A 21,430-nucleotide genomic window follows, 5' to 3' on the forward strand; every position below is an offset into this window, starting at 1 on the left:
AGAGTTTAGATGAGCTAGAACCCTAACCCTAATCCTAAACCTAACCCTAACCATAACCCTAAACCTAACCCTAACGCCAAAAAGGGGCTTCAATGACCGACGGCTACCGTACCCGTAGCCACTGCGTTTGTTTTATTGTAGTTTGTAGCATATTTGCCTGTATGATCTGCGATTATCCATGCAATAAACTTTATTTGAATTTGAATTTTTACAAGCATTTTTGTTTTAAAATTTGGGGTGAGTACAGATTCCGTTTGGGCAAGTTAACTTATTGACTCACTCGCCCAGTTGGCAGTTTGGCGAGAGGTTTTTATTTTAAAGCTCTATTACAGTGTAACACACGTTACACAGATCGTAGGTGAATAATTAAAAGCCATTTTATCACCATGTAAAATCTTATTCTTACGCTTGCACGCCGCATTAGCCATTACTTTTAGAGAACAATTTGAAATTTAGGAGGACCATCTAAATTTCAAACTAGATGATACTGTGGACCATCTCTTTTTTCTCCTTATTTCTACCCCTGGCCCTGGTTTCCTAAATATTTTCTGTCGTTGCGATTGTGGCGGTGCCCATGATCGTCTGTCGCTATGGCAGTCAAAGACTGAAAGAGTCAGTGTCCGCGCCAGTGGAGAGAACTTTAATTTTCTTACCGCTTTCAGCCGCGTCGCCCTTCTTTGCTGTTGCTGCATTTCCCATTGTCTCATGCAATAGAAGACTAGTTCACGGATGGATAATTTCGAACACAAATTTAGTATGTTATCGATCAATTTCCGTCAACAACATGAAGAGTTTTAGCCTCCACCTTCATTGCCGAAGCACCTCTTAAGACGCGTCGAAACCATACGCCAATAAAAAAATAAAAGCATTGTTATTTTGGTACAATCATTTGATAGTAATTCTATATTTAAGGTAATATTACTAAAATGCATATATTTGATAAGTATTAGGCACAATTATGTGTTTTATTTAATACAATGTCACACGATATAGTACGAAATGAAAGATCGCCACTTGTTTAAGATTTGCAGAAGATTAATACGCGCATACACGATTCGAGGTGCAGTCTGCAGAGGCGATACGAAATGATTGTGAGCTCAAACAAACATTGAAACAATAATTAAAATAGCAGAACTGGTCAATTTTTCAGGCTAGAATGTAGCGCTTCACTCATGTATTAATATATTACGTAGGGTAAGATGAAAAATTCAATGTTGTATAACCGTACGGCGTACGTTGTTCATGTTTAGCTGTTGATGTTGTAATTCAATAATTGTAAGTTTTACTGTAGCCTGTAGGCTGTACGTGGCCGTTGTAGGCCCTACTAGCAGGCCCGTAGCCAGCTTTCTATGGGGGGGGGGCTTCTTCTTTTCAATGTGCAATTTCTCGCGGGCGTGTACAGGATTGTACCAGGGGCTAACCGACCCCACGTTGCGAGCACGCGAAGGGGGTCTGGGGGTCCCTCCCCAGAAAATGTTATAAAATTACACCCCTCAGTATCGTGTCTGCGCGATGCAAGGGGGCCGGACCCCGGTACCGCCCCCTGCCCCCCCTTGTACACGCTCTGTCGGGGCGCTGAAGCGACCAGGCAGGGAGCCCAACGACCGATGCGGGTAGGTGTGGGAGGGTGTTCACTGTCCTCCCTCTCCGCACGATGGCATTTGCAATTATTACATTCTCAAATTGAGCGACCTAGTAAATTCTTGCACTTTTCAGGGGGGGGTCTGGGGGGGGGGGGTGTGGGAGCGGGGGGGCGGGGGGGGGGGGGGGGGGGGAGGGGGGGGGGGGGGGGGGGGGGGGGGTGGGGGGGGGGGGGGGGGAAAAACTTAAAATTTTGGCTTGGGGGGATGGGCTCGGGGGGGGGTGGGTTCGTTCTCGAACTCCCCCGACCCCCCTGGCTATACGGGCCTGTACTATGTACTACTGATTTCACATGATCAAAATCAACTTGTCTCTCAGACTCCGTCTTCGTCCCTTGGACTTTTGAAGACTGTTCTTTTATGAGGTGACTAAATTGATGTTGAACCATGACTTGTAGACGGCAAATTGACAGTATGAAGGCACGATTACTCCTGAGAGAAATTGGATGAAGACATGAGAAGAGGAGAGCTCTTCGACAACTTGAACTGTCCAAGACAAGTAAGTTTAAATTGACTACGCCCGAACTTCATGTAAAATTCTGTAAAAAAAATTGCCATTTTTTATATTAAAAGTAAGACTGACGTACTAAATATACCTTCAAACTCTCATTCCTTATATAAAATGTTTTATCGTTGGTTAAAATTCCCCTAGGATAGAGAAACCGGGCCCAATACAATCTGAATTCTATTTTACATCAATATAAAATTAAGGTTAGGTATGGTTATGGTAGGGTTAGGCACATGGTTTATGGGACCCATGTACTCTCCTAGGCCTAATATATATCCTAGTAATATCTGATAAATAACTAAGTAATATCAATATATATTCAAATATATAGCTTGTTTAACCTTAGCTACTATGGCGGTTTCCCCAATAATAACGCTACAACAGCCACATGCATTTGGGTCAATTAAACAGAAGATACTAAAAACACAAATGACTGTCACTGTACGTAACATAGTTACAGTGGGCCCACTCTATGTGGGTAAAGTCCCTAGTCTAGAAGACATGTCCCACAATACTTCATGTTTATACGATACAATATACAAATTACAATGGGTCATGTCTTCTAGACTAGCTCCGGTAAAGCCTACTGTAGACCCCAGGCTCCACATTTACAAATGTGTAGGTTGCCAACCTAAACGACATTCAAGTTCACCCCTACAACGCACTCGCCGCACGTGCAATACCTTGCATACCATGCACAGATTCACAAAAGATAGACTCTTGGAGAACTAACGTGCTAATACACTCCTATTTTAATGTGATTCTGATTGTTGTATTCCTAATTTTATTGTAAAAAGCTAGTTTACGGCAACTCTTCCTTCTGTGGTACCATTCTCAATGACCGTTTTAACCATTATACATGTAAACATTCATTTTATTTAGCATTAGTATATGTATATTATTGATGTTGTTGTCACTAATAAGAGTAGGCATCCATTATTTAGGGGTGTTAGCTAACAGGGTTGAATGTATAATGTATTTTGAAGATTCATGCGGTTGCACGTCTGCCAAATCTTCTTTGGACTTTTACTGAAAAAAATACGGTAATTCCGCGAGGCCGTGCTCTGGAACGAACTAGTTAGTATATCACACGGACTCCTGCAAATATTAAATCGGGCAGTAGGTCCGGCAGTAAATCGGGGAGTATTTGACTCTGGACTCCTGTTAATTTCGCACCTTGTTAATGTGTAGTGTTTTATTTCTTAAAGGCTTCAGACTCTTTAGCACATCGATTCCTTGCCAGGAGAAATGTGAAGAAAGTGCAGAAAGCCAGTCATCGAGAAAACTGAAGGAGAAAATAAGGAAGCGGCACTTACCTCCATCTGAAGCTGTTGTTGATTCAGATTTGAGCAGTGATAGGTATTTATGCTTACCATATTTTATTATGTACCTTGGATATAGTCACACACAAAATATCAGTGCTTATGAAATGATTTCGTAAAATTATCATCGGATAGGAATTCTCTGTAGTAATGGCTTCTAACTGTATGTAAATATTGTTAAACCTATCTATTGCCATCCAGTAATGAATTAATACTATTTGTACATTATATTCTGATAGTTTATAATTAATAAATTGATTTCTAGAAAAATTTATATAAGTGTTGTTTTCTGGCTTATAATGCTGCGTTATATAAACTGATTACATTTAGTGAGTGTGAGGCACGACTGCGCCTGGCAGCCGTCACTGCAGCGGATGTTGCAATACAAGCCAAGCACATGTTGGTGACACACAGACCTGGTGTGGTGGAGATAGGGCGTGTGTCAAAAACACTAAGGGCCCGTATACGGCAAGAGCATGATCAACAGAAGAATAATCGCGAGGATGCTGAAGTTAAAACGAAAAAGAAGAAAAAGAAGAAGAAAAAGAAAAAGATTATGGCTACTGAGACAAGGTCTGGTGAAACCAGAATTAATCCTGATTCCTCTCCATCTACTTGTGATACAAAATGAGTTGCAATGACTTTGTATCCCATGTCACAGCATGGGAATGAACCCAGATGGTTATATATCACGAGTGAACTGCTAGAAGTGCAGTATTGATTGTTATAATTACATTGTATTGTTTGCTTCTTCCCCTGTCCACTGCCTAACTGCCTCGTGTATACACGTGTACGCTACACCTATCTATTGCCACGTGTGTCGCCATCTAGTGGCTGACTAGGCTATTCCAGACATGTATTACAACACTTAACAGGTATCATGTACATATCAATACATTACATGTTGAATAGCATTGTATATTGTATATATAATGTATATTATATTGTTATTGTAAGGTTATATATAACAGTAAATTTGATGCCAAGCATAAATAATAGTGAAACGTAGCAAAAGCACGAGTTTTATCAGTTATATTAAACAGAGATGATCATTTTCTTTGAATTTGTGCGACATTCAAATGCATTTGGTTTTCTTTGCTCACAGCTTTATTTGTAAGATCACTGTCGATTTGTACATTGGGAAAAAGTATATGAAAATATACTAAAACAGTACATAAATGTGTATGTAAATATGGACAGACCAATAAACTACTTTTACAATATAATGTGCCTAAAAAACTTGCTGGTATATGTAATGCTGTTGTAATATTGGTAATTTTATATGTCGTTGAGCAATAGTTTAATTGACAGCACATTTAAACTAATTCAAGAAATTTTCATTCATATATTCTAATAGTAGTACATTAGTGTAACTTCTTGCAATCTGTTTATGTATTACTGTTTATGTGCGAGTTTCATTGTAGCGCGATTCCTCTTGGTATCTTTCTCCACCATTGCGCATGTAAATGTGTGTTGTAATGGATGGCTTTGTCTCCTGAGAGAGAGAGAGAGAGAGAGAGAGAGAGAGAGAGAGAGAGAGAGAGAGAGAGAGAGAGAGAGCTTCAGCATATTTACGAAAAATTTGCACACGAAATGTCAGCGCAGATTTGTATCGTTTACAATGCGGGTTTTACTTATATATGTATAAATTAATGATAAAAAACATGCATTGCATTCCCAGTGAACCAAACCTGTGTCCAAAGTTTAGGAACGTCCATAGAACCACCGTTTATACATTGCTGGCACCTATAGAATGTCCACCTGCCCATAAAGTCTACTTTTTCTGCCCATCAAGTGGCCGTTATATAACGGTTTAACTACCTGGTGTTTAGTTCACCTGTTTCTGGCGTCGCTATTATCTATTTAATTAAGATGCATTGATATTATAACGCATGTTTGTAAATTATTTCGTCCAATAGATGGCGCGATAAGGTTATAGCTGACCCATAGAGATCTATAAATATATGTTTATGATATATTATAACTTCATAAATATTAGTCTTCAAAGTTCGAGGGACTATAGCAAAGATATATGTCACTTGGCACTACATATATGTTTCATTGTAATTAACAAGAGGGTTTTGGGCTGGTATTTCTTTTGCTAAACGACTAGTAAGCAATAAACTATATAAAGCATGTCCTGTAAGTATTTGCTGTATAAAAATAATATATAATTTTATAGAACCGGTCATGAAGTACAGGGCCGACTGCACGAATATTAGTAGTCAATATTTGCTTTTGCTCTTATAATTTCAATAAAATTACGTTTTTTTCTAAAATAATAGGAATGCGCGAAGGCAAATCACCCTATGCTACTAATCCTGGCGAGAGATGGCGCTATTAAGTAGTTTGTGACCACGTGGTCTCCCTCTTTCACAAAATGGCTCCGAAGAAGAAGGCACCGTCTTCAGGAACTGCAAGCAAAGGTTAATTTCAATATGCTTAAGATAGTTACTAATGATCTTTGTCCAAAAATCATCATGGTATTGTCACATGCTACAAGACTGCTTGTGTGGTCAAATTGCTAATGGATTGTGTTCCTTCACAGGTTCCATCTAGCCTAGGTCCGCGGTAGCGTCGGTAACACTAACAGTAACAGTGCCAGTGTCACTGTCAGTAACACTAGCAGCAGTCACAACATGGCTGAGCGCAACAACGTTGTTGCCGTTTTGTTTTTGTGTGCAGTAGCGGCTCTTTCAGCAGGTTAGGCGCTCACGTGTAGCAGTACTGTATGTGTGTTGCTACACGGGAGTTTCTCCGTTTTAATAACGTTTTATCTACTTGTAACAAATGTTCTAAATTTTTACATGTTTAAACGACATTTAGCAGCAGGTAAAAAGCCAGAGAGTGCAGCGGCGAAGCCTGCGGCAGATGCAGGATCAGCCACCCCAACTCCAACAGATACGCGCCCTGGCAAGAGGCGCATAGAGAAGAAGGGGGCTAAGAAAGATGGCAAGGATAAGTCTCAGGTAAAAACAGTTGGCATCCCGCATTGTTGAAGCATTGCTGTAGTGTAGTCTGAAAGGTGTAATCTTATGATGGCCGATGGACTGACAATGATAGTGTATATACAGGAACATGTATATAATAGTTAACTCAAAGGAACCCCAATATTCAGAGAAGATTCGCTTCAAAATCTTTGATAACTGAGTATCTGCTTTTAAAAATCTCTGTGGCTGTATGCCCGGCAGCCGGGCACGGTCTTCGATTTCCTAAATGCCCGGCAGTTCCTAACCCTAACCCTTGTTTACTTGAGATAATGCTGAAAATAAAAAACTGCCGGCGATTTAGGAAATCGAAGACCGCGCCCGGCAGCCGTCAGATATATGCCGGCTGCCGGGCATATAGCCACTCTGTTTAAAAATCTTGCTAATATAATTTCTATTTTTTCATTATCACTTGCCATATTGTCAGATTTATTCACCCTACCCATCGCCCCTACTCCTGAAATAGTGTGTATATTTTCTGCAATTATGCCAAGATGAATAGGCCAAGTCATTTGGCAAATGATGTGCCCTTTCCAAAGCTTTTTTACACATCTGCACCATGATTTTATACATCAGGGGTCGAAATAAGCAGATGGTCCGGGGCCATCAAATAATCAGGAGGACCATCAGATTTTCAAAGTCAATGGTCCGGACGGACCATTGAATATTTTGGTCCCATTTTACGGTAAATTTCTTGCACGCCGCATTTCTTTTAGAGAACAATTTGAAATTTAGGAGGATCATCTAAATTTCAAACTAGATGGTCCTGTGGACCATCTCTTTTTTTCTCCTTATTTCTACCGCTGTACATGGCCCCACCCAATTAACAGCGAACTCGTTCCCTTGGCCTCATCCATGCGAATGGTATCAGTGCCCACCCCGGCCCAACCCTGTAAACAAAGAGTGTATGAATAATGCGCATTCTAAATCGATACAACAGGTTGAGAAGGCAACAAGAGCAAGGAAGTCTGTGCTGAGAGGTACTAGAAGCGAGAGATCCAGAAAGATCCGCACGTCGGTCAAATTCCACAGACCCAGGACGTTGAGGCTACTTAGGGCCCCAAAGTACCCGAGAAAGAGTGCACCAGGTCGCAACAGGTATATTGTAACTTATTACACTGTTTATGTGCTGGTCTGGGATACATACTCAGCACAGTACACTCTAAGCACGCGCTAGCTTGTCGCAGCATGAAATACAACAAATAATTGGTGGCATGGCATATTGTATCAGAGGTTTGCTATTTCTCTGTGGAAGGCCTCCAAGTTACCCATCTTGGAATTCAGACCTGCATTTAATTTTCCCCTTAATACATGATGGAAGATACTCGTATGCACACTGCCCTAGCTTGCATACTTGCCTAGTTTAGGCTGCCTGCTGCTTTTCCCAAAATTGTTGTATTTGCTTTGGATGGTTTTTAAATTTTCAGGTAAAATGGTTAAATTGTAGTTTATGCAGGGATGAGAATCTTCCGCGGAAATCCGCGGATTTCACAGTCCCAGGGTCGATTTTGTGAAACGTCTAAATCCGTTGAGAGAAAATTTTAGGGGTGGTTAGAATGTACTAATTTTCATTTTACAGTCCAACAGTACCTTCGTTTAATAACATTGTAATATAGTTCGCTTTACAATATAGACACGGCTTAGTTCACTGTTTGAGATTGTCAGACGTTGGCCAGTGTGTGTGTTTATTTGACGCTGCAAGTGTGTGTGTGTATGTGTGCCGGGCGTGCTACGCAGGCCGGATATAGTACGTGATCGATGTGATCGATATAGTACAGTAGCTGATCACTGTGGGGCTCACAGACTTGCCTTGGCAGCAGGCCAAGCTGCCAGTTGTTCAATATGATAAAATATCTACTGTAGTGACCAGAAACAAATTTGAAACTGCCTGGACAATGAACATCTTATATTATATAAAGGTTAGCCTTTGGGACAGTGTGGAAGTGTACATTAAAATAATTTTGTTTGCAGAATGTAAGTAAATTTTTGTATTGATTATTAATTCTAGTGTTATGATAATGACAGTGCAAGATATACTCACAAGTAATACCCTAAAGTAATCGATATTCACCAAATCGGGCAACTGTTGTGAAACCTAAACTGTTGAGTTCTCGTTTTTAGGAAAATAATTGTTCATGGAGTTCCTATTCAATATTGTGTGAATTCACTATCTGTTTTCCTCATTTGCAGACTTGATCAGTACTCAATCATCAAGTACCCTCTGACAACGGAGTCGGCTATGAAAAAGATTGAGGATAACAACACGCTCGTGTTCTTGGTGCATCTGCGATCCAACAAGCCCGAGATAAAGTATGCAGTCAAGAAGCTATACGACATCGATGTAGCCAAGGTGAACACGCTGATCAGACCCGACGGCCAGAAGAAGGCGTACGTTCGCCTTGCTCCAGATTACGACGCACTAGACGTCGCCAACAAGATTGGCATCATCTAAGCCAGTTTTGGCATTTGTGTATAGCGGGATGATTGGAGTTGCTAAATAAACAACATCAGGAAATGTCACGGCTACGTCTATGTTAGTGTTAACGTCAAAATCGTTATAAAATATACAACTAACAACAACAGCTACAAACAACTTCACGGCCGCCTGATGTATATGAAAAAAAATTAACATTTTTAATATAAAAAAATGCAATAATATTTACAACTGCAATTTGTACACTGATCCATATTTGCACACATCACATAACTGCATTGAAACATTAAATGAAGTCACATCAATCATATTTCAAGGAGCAAATATTACTATATGTATCTACAGACCAGGTGAATATAATGTCGCCTTGTAAAGTGTCAGCATAACGTCATTGCACAGGAAGAAATTGGTTGTGGAGGAGGTGTTTCAACGTTATCAAAATTAGTCGCTTGCTGGTCTATTGAATGGCATAGAGGGGTAAAAATTTTGTTAACTTATTATAACAGGAGTTTTGTGGCATGCAAATAGGTGAATGTAATACTGGTTTTTCAATTCACAGAATTTTTTCACAGGCATTACAGTCAATGAAATTTACATTATCAACCCTTGAACAGTGCACCGTATTCATGCTGATACACCAAATCACCATTTCAAGATATAAATATACACAGTTGACCCAGAGATAGACATTGAGATTGCACGTAATATCACCATCTGAATCCTAACATTCCTCTGTGGCTTCTTGAGTGACGATGGACTCGACTATCTGTCCCGCATCATTAACAATGACCTGCGATGCGTCACCGATCCCAGCCTCCCCCGCTTCCTGACCGACTTCCGCAGAGTTGTCATATCCGGTCACGTACACCTGTTCCTCAGATTGGTCGCTGATTAGCAGCTGTTCGCTTGTCGTCTGGTCAGAGATGACCAGCTCTCCCTCGTGCAGGTAGACTTTCCCGCTCATCTCGTCCCCTCCGTCCAAGATGACGTGCCCGTCCTGTAGCTCGACGAACTCTCCGTCCTCTCCTTGTATAACGTACTGCGGGGGAACGAGCAAACACGTGCCGCGCATTAGACGCAAAATCTAGACGTGGATGGAGACTACGATGCATGTACGTATTGGGAGCGTTTGCGCAGATTGATAGATACCTTGCCATCCTCCGTCTGCAATATTATTGGGCCATCAATGTTCTCCACTTGATCACCCGAGCCGCCATCCTCTGACGTGTGCACTTCAATTACTTGTTTCGCACCATCAGCCCCACCTGTCTGAATCTATCACGTGTGTAAGTGTAAAAACTTCATCAGGCAATAGTGCACGCACCAGAAGGAAAAGTCTTGAGCACCAGCTTTCATACGTGTAGTTTGATTACTTATAAATTGACACCCTAGATGTATAATTGTACTGTATAACATTTCATAATTTCAAAACTCAGCGAATAGCTCAAATCTCAATAGTTTTCTAAACAAGGTGATGGTAACTTTAAAGTATTTGGCAAGCTTCCTAATTTGTTTAATTTCTGCTTCCAAAATAATTGTAGCAGCATATACAATCACACGATTTTACAAGCAAGTGTAGCTTCTCACACCTGAAAAGAATCACTTCACGACAGTGTTGCTTACATTGCGTAATATCACATATTAATTCTATAGAACAAACAACTCGCTATACATAGTTTCACGTACCTCGGACATGGCGAGAAGTTGCAAAATGGCTTGAGCATTCTCCTCCGGTAGAACTGTAATCTCGGTGACATTTGTCAACTCCTCTTCCCCTACCTCCCCCTCCGTAACTCCATCTCCTGAAACCACTGTCACCATTTCACCTCCATCTGGCATCTCCACTACGCCGCCACCCTGCAAACAAACCAACACAGCTGCATGTACGTGTAGAATGAAATAACGACAAAACAACGACAGGTGAGAGAGGTCCACTTCCAAAATCAAGACACGAAATGGCAACGTGAAATAAACACTGCAGCATTCACTAGCATGTGGTGGCGTTTGAAATTTTACGGAGCCTCATCCGACTGAGATTTTTGCTGGGGACAACAGAAGACCTTTACACTATTATGCAATTTAATGTAAACTCATACAACATAATAACCAATAACATTCGATTAAACACGTTTGGCCACTTTGGGATATGACTTCTCTATATAGTGAGAAAGGGGAAAAACAGAAGATGCTACCTCATCAGTCAGCGTCTCTGTGATCTGAACACTGTCCCCGTCTGGGTGCTTCTGTGCAACGTGTCGACGCATATAGTCCTTATTCACTGTCGTGTAGCAGCAGTAGGGACATCGATGCACCAGCTCACTCTCGGGATGTTTTCGCATCAGGTGGACCCTAGGAGACAATGCAGTTGCTATCGATGAAAACGATACAAAACTAGTCACTTTATCACATGCTGTGCACACCTATATAAATTATTCTGTGACAAACCTTAAAATGATTCAATAAAAAAAGACAATTCATGCAATGTATGCCAGTTTTAAAAGTGATAAATGCCTCATTCAAAATTGAGTAACTCTTCCATAACAGTCAATCACAGACAGACAGGATAAAAAGACAATTGTAATCAAAATATCATGTGTAAACTGTTAGTTTTAGCTGGTGCATTGCTTCTCACGTTATGCCACAACATGGCGATCACATCTATGTAACGAACCTGAAGGGTGTTGCCTCGGTCGTGTCCCAGGGGCAGTAGGGGCAGAGGTAAGGCCGGAAACCCGCATGCCGACGTTTGTGACAGCGCAGTGAGCTGCGATGACTCGTCGTGAAGTCACACTGGTCGCATCGGAATGGTTTTATTCCTGAATAGTGAATATGCGCGTACGGAGCACACCAAAGCAAGCTTATAATATAAAACTATATATTACTATATATAATGAGTGTCAATGACACTGTAGCTCACCTTGGGTGTGATAGAAGAGGGAGGGGGGATATATAAAGTAAGAGTATATATGGGAGAACTCCCATTGTATAGCATATCTCCCATTATATACTCTTGATAATGATATATGCATAAGTTTTGATGTGAAAATAAGTTCTGATATATATATATCTGAAAGTCTGAAATCTTGACGAGAGATGGTGCTACTCCTAAATGATTGCCATTTTGGTTTACGAATATCGCGCAAATAAAAACAATAAAATATTCCAGTCAAATTACTGTAACGAAGAATCTAAAACACAATATTACACGTATATAGGTATGATTGTAGAGTTGTTGACTAGTTAGACGAAATAAACATAATAGGACGTTGTCATCTCTCCCATAGGAGTAACAACTGTTTTGGAGCTAGCCTTACATATTCACATACAAAAATTTAACAAAATCGAATGAATTTAGATGGCCATTTTCATTTTTGCCAAAAAGTGGGCGTGGCTCGAAAGTAGGTCGACTGGCGTGCTCCAAAATAGGAAGTTCAAATCTCTCCCATAGGAGTAACAACTGTTTTCAATTTGAAACATGTGGGTCAAACGGTTCTTGGCGATGTTAAGGCGAGCAAAAAATAAAACTATTGTTAGTTTAAAGTTTCCTCGATATAAGTTATATCAAGGAAACGTTCAACTAACAATGCAGCGGAGTAGATTCACAAACACAGGAACCGGTATAATGCTATATGTGTAGCCATCTGTTGAGACAGAGTTCAGTTTGTTTACACCAACGTTGAACAAACAGTAGATGAAATGTTGAAACATGTTGGACAGAGAACTTCGTGTTGCAGTTCACTATGACTATAGTTTCCACGATGTCCGTCCTACCTTTATGGATAGTCGTGTGCACCTGCATGGTTTCCTTCCGGCGAGTTTTGAATCCACAGATCTCACATACAAGCTCTACTCCCAGGTGTACACACGTAATGTGTTCCTTCAGGTGAGTGTCACACTTAAACCCAATCCTGTGAGAGAAGATAACAAGTTGACGAAATCAATCATCGGATACATTGTCAGGAATTCGAAAACTCACGATAACTATGTTAGTTTAGTACTACATACTATTAGAGTGCCAGCACCTGTTAACATTTATCTGCTTCAAAAGCTCCCACTGCTGGTGTGCAGGCGCCACGCTGGCTGGGAAATATACAGACTATGTACGTAATAAACACGGACTCGCCGAGATTAGACAGTTCTTAATTGGCAGTCCGTATGTAGTCTGTGGTTAGCACACAGGAGTTTGTATATAATTTGCTACGGACTGTAATTAGCTCAGGAATATTCCATAGCTCTCCGTGCGTTTTGCATCATTTCCGTGAATAGTCCATGTTGTATCCGTATATTTCAGTTCATAGTGTGTGCATGTACCTGCAGGGGCGTGTACAGGATTTGGACCAAGGGGGGGGGGTCTAACCCTAACCCAAACTTGCGAGGACGCGAAGGGGGGGTCTGGGAGGCCCACCCCCAGAAAATTTTTGAAATTAGACCCCCTCAGATGCATTTTGTGTGCGAGCCCCCCCTTACACGCCCCTGACCTGCACACGGGTGGTTACATACCTTCACACAGGTGTGTACGTACCTGCATACGGGACACTGCAGCTCACCGGCCGGGCCCTTCAGGTAGTGCGGCCCGTGATAACGCTCGTGGTTCTTCATGAGCTTGTAGCTCTTGAACATGCGATTGCATATCGTGCACTTGTAGATGAACTTGTTACTGTGCGTGCGCATGTGGTCCTCGTACTCAAAGTTGCGCTCCGACTTGAACCCGCACACGTTGCACGTCAGGATGCCCGCCTCGATGTCGTGCGTCTTCCACAGATGCCGTCGCATCACCACCCACTGGTTGGTGGCAAAGTCGCACTCGCAGCACTTGAACTCGTTGCTGTACGGCGTGTGACACTGCAACGTACGATGGGAAATGGATGGATATGGGAATAGAACATGAGGTGAAGCCTGAGCAGCAAGCAAGACGGTAAACCGAGCAGGGAAAGGGGACGATATCGTAAAGAGAGAGAGAGAGCAGCATAACAGAACATCATGGATGAATAGCACTGTAGACGGAAACAGCTATGGTGCGATAGAGAAGGAATGTCATAACCATCAGCACAAGAACCAATCAAGATTTAAATACCAGATGAAATTAATACAATTAAAAAGAGTAAAATTAACAGAAAAATAGTTCCCCACTCACCTTCTCATGTATTTCCTTCTCAAACTCAGTGAAAAAGTATTTATTGACGTGATTGAAGACACAAAAGCGCCGCGAGCATCGATAGATGCGACTCCCATCATCCAGGTGATGAAATAGAGGGCGCCGCCGCTTCTTAGCTACGTCCACAAATTCCACATCAACGGCATCTGTCGACGAATCCTGAAAATTTTTCATACTTCTGCCAAATCTAATACTGTATACGCCATATTTTTCGCGTACAGGTATTTTCACGAATTCAGACCTGACGGACAATTTCGCGAGTGATTAATTTCGGTGACTTCCCAAATCAGTTAAGAACGGCGTGTTGTTGTTTTCGCAGTCCAATACGCATTCCCGAAATTCGCGAAAATTAGACTACTGTGAAATATACAGCATTTACAGTAGCAGATACTACAAAAACATGCGATGCTGGCCATTCATGCGATATGATGTACGAGTATAGAATCAATGTGTTATATACCTTCTCAAGCTGTTCTAATGCCTCCAAGCTGGGATTGTCTGGGTCTATGTTCTCAGAATCCATCTCATCTGCTTCTGGATCCAGCTCACCAGGTAATGTGTCTGTCAAGAAAGAGCAAACTTTTAGAAACGCGAATCTCAGTCGAATCGCAACTCACCAAAGTTGGACACCCATCTCTGCCTCTATCTCTTGTTACTCGAACACATTTTCATGAAAGAATAAGAATAATGAATTAGGAATTTCACGTGTGAGTACGACTGACGCACCAGTTTTGGCTGCAATTCCGTCGGTCTCCGATTCATCCAACTTTCTGCCTTGCTCTTGCTCTTCGCTGCTGCCTCCTTGCAGTACTACAATCGTATCCCCAATTCTGTGGGAGAAGAATTTTGTACATCATTATCATGTAGAGGTATAATGTATTACCATTGTATTCACAATAGCCTGCAATCCACTCCATATAGTACAGCATGCATTTACCCGGGTAAAAATATACACTCGTGCGTGCGTTATTATGAAGCACACTTTTATACACTGGTGACATTTTTTGTGACACTGTGACATTCTCACTAGTTATGCTTTCACCTTCCAAGAGCACAGAGAGAAAGAGACATTGCCATTGGAAGCATTTTTCTTAAATGGTCGGAATCACCATTCGGACGTTGTCAGGCACAACTGACCTTCTCAGTTCTCACTCAGGTCACCTGACTTGACCAGAACCAATAAGACTTTTTGGCAAGCACACTAGACCGCTCGAATACCACTCAGAGGGTAAGAAGCATGATATTATGCTTGTTAGAGGCTGGAGTGTGACGTCGTCTATAACTAATGCGCGCGACGGCTACGGTGCTGCCCCCCTCCGCACGCACCTGAACGTCTGCTCGCCGCCAGAGAGCGCCGCGAGAGCGACGGCCGCCTCGTCTCCCTCCAGCTGCTCCATTGTTTTACGCTGCAGCACCTCGTTGACGTCGGTTACGTCGATGCGTACGATCGGGCTCGGGTCTTCATCCATGTCCAGCCTGAAGCACAACACACAGCCCCGCTCACAGCCCAATAACGCACCCGGCAGTTAGATGCGATATGATATGACTACTAGGCACTTAGGATATGACTACTAGGCACTTTACAAAAAAAAAAACCCTAACCCTAACCCTAACCCTAGAAAAAAAAAAATTAAATTAAATTTAAGTGCCTAGTAGTCATATCATATCGCATCTTTCTGCTGTTTGCCCAATAACACCGTAACCATAGTAACTACTGTGAAGGCGCAGGTCAGGGTGTCAATAATTCCTAGTGTTTGTTTTAACAATCGTTGTTGGTAATTGCTGTCGTTGCATAAACGATTTCCGCTCAGGTCTCGTGGGATGACAGCACCAAGACTGGTCGGTTTTGCCAACATGGTAACACACAATAGCGGCGTCATGAAGTGTTTATATAGATAATATTATATCTCAATGCTTAAGATTCATGCAAGGTTGTTCTCATTCTAGATTTAGATGCCTATCCAAGCTTAAATTCGAAAGAAAACATGGTTTATTTTATTCTAAATATGTGACAGGTATTCATACATACACGGTACTGCTTCACACATCCCTACTTTAAGACAAAATACTTTGTCACTACAACAAAGCATTCACATGTACCTTGATTTACGTGGACGTCCTCTTTTCTTTTTAATTAGCACTGACGAAGGATTTAGAGTTTCCTGGGTATCAGCTCCATCTGCTGGGAAAAAACCACTTACTTAAAAAATTGTACTCCAATTCTATGATAAAGTATCCGCAATTAAAGTGTCTAAGTTTCCCAAATCAAAGCCATCTTTTTTTTTAAACCTATTCTAGGTCGATGAAGGCTCACAGATCAATTCACATCACAGTTTCTGTTGAGGATAATGCAGGACGCCGTCTCACTACAGGTAAAATTTACCTGTGCAACTCGAGTACATCAATGTGCTGGGTGAATTGAACCAACCAAGATAAAGTGCCAAATATAAGATGGATCACTCAGGCTCTACTCAAAATCCACACTCACAAACTTAGTTCTACGTAAACTTCACACTTACAATATATAGAGTTACAAGCCAAAGACACCAAACAACTCGTACCCTGTACGCAGTACGACACCTCTAGATGCTTCGGAGGCCGACCACGCTTCTGCTTAATTGGTTTTCCGTCAGGTCCAAACACACGCTTCGGTTTCACAGGGTAAGGCGCAGCTGGATTCTTTCTTGGTCGCCCTCTTTTCTTCATCGGTGTTCCACTTTGAGTCAACTGAGATGACCAATGTACCTACAAAGACAAGAAAGAATGAGTATGGATATGGTATTGGAGTAGGATATGGAAATGAATATGGAATGAGTAGGATGCTATTTGTATGTTTAAAGTATGGCTGCTTAGTAATGTAAATGTTAAGAAGCTTTAAATAAATTTCAGCACGGCTGTAAAAGGAACATAATCTCACCGGAATCCCCCCCCCCCAACATGATTGCATCCTAGCAAGAAATAAAGGCAATAAATCTGTGAGATTTCCGACGTGTGTCAGGTACACACGTCGGAAATCTCACAGATTTAGATCTCACAGATAGCATCTCTTTTAATCGCAGACCGGATTACCACACGGCAAATTCCCATCCGAAAACAAACAGAAACAAGACAACTGTCAAATGCAGGTGATGACGTCAGCAAGCAACTAAGGACTGCGCACCTTTGCAGTGCCATCCCAATCTTCCTCTTCCTCAGCATCCATGTTCTCAAGCTTCACGTATGCACTGTAACCGACGTAGTCCTGCGCCAGCATGCGCGGACGCTTGCGAATGCGGCCGCTGCGCGACACGTAGGGAGCCGGTTCTGGCTCCTTCTCGCTCTCCTCTTCCTCGTCGTCAGAGTACATGCGCTTGCCGATGCTGGGGACGGGTGGGCGGGATGGCTGCACTGTGCGCTCCCTACAGCCATAAACCGATCACAACATGCGTACAGGCTACAAAGCAACAGCATTGCCACTGGGGCATAGACAAAATGTCACCCCGCAGGTAGTTACTCAAGCATAACATGGCGTCAAGGCGGTACTTTTGGGCAAAGCTACGTACTTACCCTATTGGGTATTTCCTTGGTCGCCCCCTGCCTCGTTTAACTGGCATGATTACTGGTTGTACTGGTACCTCCAACTCGTCTTCATCAGTATCCGAACCATCTCTATAAGATAATAATGCAGAATTCGATGACAACAAGATTCACGATGATTTAACCTAGTTGAAATTCTCTGTCATCTTTAACTTAAATATAGTTTATTTTATTATTGAGTTAGAAAGTCTACTAGGTTTATGAATTACCTGTATCCAATTGATGTGCAACCACTGCATATAATGTAATGTCAAGAACGTCGCAAAACTTATTAACAAGTTGCACATTCTCTAAAAGGTTATCTTACTATAATAATTTAATAACCATATATTTAGCCAATCAAAATAAAGGAGTTACTTCTCAAGTTTGTAATGGTCAGTCTGTATATGCACTGAGATCTCCTCATGGGAATGAAAAGTTGTGTGGCAGTAGTTACACATCAGCAGCCTTTTCACAGATGCATTTGCTTCAGATGGTAACCCCTGAAATAATATAACAACAAAACACGCTTATTGTTATTTGTTGACTAAACACATACACACACAAGTGCACATGCAGGCATGCTCTTTGGTTACATGCCGTCCACAAACTGCCAGGCATCATCACTGGGAATAGATGACTACTGGGACAGTACCCAAGAAATGGGATTTTTACACCGAATCACATATAGGTGGTAAGACTGAAATAATGCATTCACCTGCAGCTTCACTTCCTGACAGTGTGCGTCAGTGACGTTATGCGCATCACTCAGATGCTTGTTGATGTCCTCGTGAGTGCGGAAGGTCTGGAAACACTGGTTACAGATGAGCCGATTCATCGACGAGTTGCCTTCCAACAGCTGCGCACGGACGCAAAGCAGAGATTCACGGTAACGAAAAAACAGAGAGGCGAGCGATAACTCTACGTTTCACGAGCAGGACGCAGCTACTCGCACGCTGCCTGACCGGCATTGACCATGAAGACCACAGAACAAACACAAAACACAGCATGAGATGAAGCTAACCACATAGATGTACCAACCTCCTTTAATTGGGTTTCTGTCAGTGGTAGGGCAGACTCTTCAAGATCTGGCATGCTAATTGCCATGTCTTTAGTCTGCATGGGATCACCACTTGTATCTATGATAATTGGCACGCCTACACCCTATGATTAACAATACAAAAATAAGGCAAAGCTTCATAATATTATTCCTGATCACATCCATAAAGGATCTGTTTACAGTTTCCATTGAATTTATACTTCAATACTGATTCACACCTACTTCCTAAAATGTGTATATGAATAATCGATTAATTATTACTAGGATGTATTTCAGACATACATCTTACCTTTTCTGCTATCTCATCAACAATATCTGCAGCTACGCTCTCAACATTATGTTCCTTCATTGTCTGCTTAGTCTCTTCACTGTGTTCTTGTGTGACAGGTAGAGAAACTGTTTCTTCTTGTACACTATGTATTGTACCCAAGTGCTGCACCAGAAGCTGCTGGTCTTCGAATATGTCACCGCAGAAATCACACTGGTAGACTTCAGTATCTTCTTGAACCTTGTATTAGTAAAACAATGGAAAACCTTTATTCTAAGTATAGACTTTAAGGATGGAACCTGTTTACAACAATTTATAGAAAAGATGCATAATACAAAATATTGTAGAGTGCTAGACATATGATATATGCACAATTATACAGTTTTTTTTATCTAGATAAAATGGCATGTACCTTGTGTGAAGAACGAACATGTTCAACGAATCCATTTTTATCAAAGGTGCGGTATTCACAGACTCTGCACTTGTAGACTATCTCGGTTTCAAGAAACTCACTAATGTCGTCTTTGTCCATGATGAACGATACTAAAATTAAATCAATCACTTTGATAAGATGAACTTTATAGATGGGTATATTCTGCATTGCACATTTGAATAATTGAATACTTCGACATAAAATGCGAAGAAAAATCTATATTCTGTATTTAATGAACAAAAGCAAAATTCAGAAGGCAATCAATCCTGTGCCTCCCAATGTTTTACTGTATGAAGCACACACACTAACAGTTTGGTTCTTGCAAACAATACTAAACTAGGTTACTCTGGCCCAATAACATAGTACTAGTAAAACTAATAGACACTTCATTCTCAACATATTAATTATTATTATTAGTAATCATATAGTAATAGTACTATTAGTATTAGTAGTAATACTAATAGTACTGACTACTACTGTATTAGTGACAGTACTCAGGACAGTAGTGTACAGTGTGTAGACTGTAGACTGTAGTCTGTACTATTTAACAATGAGTAAAATAATCAGTCCATTGCTAAATTGTAAATATCTGAAATAATCTCCTTAATGATACGGTAGGCATAAATGTACATTTGCGAAATGCATGAAATGAAGTAAGCCGCGGGACAGCAAATTGAGTAAAATGATCAATGACACTGATACAGTGCCAGTGGCACTGCATAGGTCACGACTCGGCGTGACGATTCACATCTAAATTGACACGGCATACGGTACCAGATGTATTAACGCATTTAGTTGTCAACAAACCTATCTCAAATTAATAACAGATCTCATGCAATCTTGTTATAAACATCGGTGGCGTTGTAGCTACTGTTTACAAATATAACATAGATTAGGCAACCATGTAACAAGAATTAATGGCGGACTGTTATGCCTCTCCACAACGAATGTCGATACCAGCGCCATAGCAATGTGGTGGCCGCGCCCTGGTAAAACCAAATTATTTGGGCAAACTATTGGGCTCTTCTATGTAGCAGTTCAGCTAATAATAAATATGATAGTGGCACGTATATCGATTAAACCATGGAAAATTAGGACAGACATTGATTCCATCACCAATATTTACTTTTATCACAAATTTTTTCACCGCCGATTACCTAGTGGCGCCAGGGTCGACAAGTCGCCAGAGCCATTCCTCACAGAATCTGTTTCGTACTGCAGCTTAAATGATCATGATGACCTAAAAGCTTAGGTAGGGTGTTTTTGTTATTCTTATATGCTTCTAGAGCTTTTTTGTATAGTTGAGAACATTGTGTTTTCACACTGAAGTGTTACTCATTCACTGATATGTGTTAGTAATAGTTTTTTTTCCAATATGCTAATGAGTAATGATGTGATTCACTCACTGTGACTGTGATTCTATGTTCTCTTATTCTTAATCGTCGGTGTCCAATGGGATTAAGTTATAACTTATGTATTATCCCTGCCACAAATACTGTACCAGGCTGTGAGACTAACAGACTCTTTACACATATATGACTATTTATTGCCATTGGAGGTAACTATGGCTATGGTTGTTTTCTTTCTTTAATTTAAAGGCCGTGGCTACGCGACCGGTTCCGGACGAGGAGCCACTAGGCTACGCATCCTGACATCCATCTCACACAGTGAGCTTGCGACACGTACACGCATGATTGCGCAATGGGACGATCTGCTGATTGCTGTGTGTGTGTGTGCGAGAGAGAGAGCGAGAGAGAGCGAGAGAGAGCGAGAGAGAGCGAGAGAGAGAGAGAGAGAGGGAATGTGTATGTGTGTGTGTATGCGTGAGTGAGAGAGAGAGAGCGAGAGAGAGAGCTGCGCGTGTGTGTGAGAGAGAGCTGCGCGTGTGTGTGTGTGTGAGAGAGAGAGAGAGAAAGCGAGAGAGGACGGATGAAAGGATAGACGGCAGCAGAGCGTCTCGTTGCGCAATCATGCGTGTACGCGAGCCGCGCGATCACTGTGTGAGTGGATGTCCGGACGCGTAGCCTGGAGGCTAGGCGACCGGTTCCGGACGCATAGCCACTGCGTA

General features: G+C 41.5%; 5 protein-coding genes across 9 annotated transcripts in view; 3 read left to right on the plus strand and 2 right to left on the minus strand.

The window, feature by feature from the left end:
- LOC106812091 (cAMP-dependent protein kinase catalytic subunit beta) overlaps positions 1-820 on the minus strand; it is a 43,006-nt gene extending 42,186 nt beyond the window's left edge. For both annotated transcript variants that reach the window (XM_014815862.1, XM_014815861.1), the window contains exon 1: positions 654-820. In XM_014815862.1, coding sequence (XP_014671348.1) covers positions 654-699 — 46 coding nt within the window. In that variant the 5' untranslated portion in view covers positions 700-820. The remainder of the gene's footprint in view (positions 1-653) is intronic.
- Positions 821-2,128: 1,308 nt separating this feature from the next.
- LOC106812090 lies at positions 2,129-4,709 on the plus strand (the record flags this gene model as incomplete). Its single annotated transcript, XM_014815858.1, is given in 3 exon segments — positions 2,129-2,139; positions 3,357-3,507; positions 3,801-4,709. Coding segments are annotated over 3 exon segments (463 nt in total), but the record flags the coding sequence as incomplete, so codon positions are not given.
- Positions 4,710-5,810: 1,101 nt separating this feature from the next.
- On the plus strand, positions 5,811-8,983 carry LOC106812100 (60S ribosomal protein L23a-like). Of its 2 annotated transcripts, none has more exons than XM_014815875.1 (4): positions 5,811-5,896; positions 6,297-6,439; positions 7,398-7,555; positions 8,648-8,983. In XM_014815875.1, exons 1-4 carry the CDS (start codon positions 5,851-5,853, stop codon positions 8,907-8,909), a joined length of 609 nt encoding a protein of 202 aa, XP_014671361.1. In that variant the 5' UTR covers positions 5,811-5,850; the 3' UTR covers positions 8,910-8,983. The 2 variants fall into 2 exon arrangements, with proteins under 2 accessions (XP_014671361.1, XP_014671362.1); XM_014815876.1 differs by having other exon boundaries at positions 6,300-6,439.
- An 85-nt stretch (positions 8,984-9,068) lies between these two features.
- On the minus strand, positions 9,069-20,298 carry LOC106812099 (zinc finger protein ZFAT-like). Of its 3 annotated transcripts, none has more exons than XM_014815873.1 (21): positions 20,170-20,298; positions 19,342-19,472; positions 18,951-19,169; positions 18,643-18,765; positions 18,320-18,460; positions 17,980-18,104; positions 17,593-17,694; positions 17,207-17,444; positions 16,608-16,791; positions 16,147-16,225; positions 15,373-15,522; positions 14,773-14,876; positions 14,507-14,607; positions 14,026-14,205; positions 13,414-13,733; positions 12,663-12,799; positions 11,563-11,707; positions 11,084-11,240; positions 10,578-10,748; positions 10,041-10,166; positions 9,069-9,930 (listed from the first exon to the last, which is right to left on the minus strand). In XM_014815873.1, exons 2-21 carry the CDS (start codon positions 19,459-19,461, stop codon positions 9,613-9,615), a joined length of 3,240 nt encoding a protein of 1,079 aa, XP_014671359.1. In that variant the 5' UTR covers positions 19,462-19,472; positions 20,170-20,298; the 3' UTR covers positions 9,069-9,612. The 3 variants fall into 3 exon arrangements, with proteins under 3 accessions (XP_014671359.1, XP_014671358.1, XP_014671360.1); XM_014815872.1 differs by having other exon boundaries at positions 16,147-16,228; XM_014815874.1 differs by lacking the exon at positions 18,643-18,765 and having other exon boundaries at positions 16,147-16,228.
- Positions 20,299-20,541: 243 nt separating this feature from the next.
- The window catches only part of LOC106812089 (CAP-Gly domain-containing linker protein 1-like), a 35,033-nt gene continuing 34,144 nt past the window's right edge, over positions 20,542-21,430 (plus strand). The window contains exon 1 of the mRNA XM_014815857.1: positions 20,542-20,614. The gene's annotated coding sequence lies outside the window, so the exon portion shown is untranslated. The remainder of the gene's footprint in view (positions 20,615-21,430) is intronic.

Source organism: Priapulus caudatus, unplaced genomic scaffold (genome assembly GCF_000485595.1).
Source record: "Priapulus caudatus unplaced genomic scaffold, Priapulus_caudatus-5.0.1 Scaffold607, whole genome shotgun sequence".
NCBI classification, from domain to species: domain Eukaryota; kingdom Metazoa; phylum Priapulida; class Priapulimorpha; order Priapulimorphida; family Priapulidae; genus Priapulus; species Priapulus caudatus.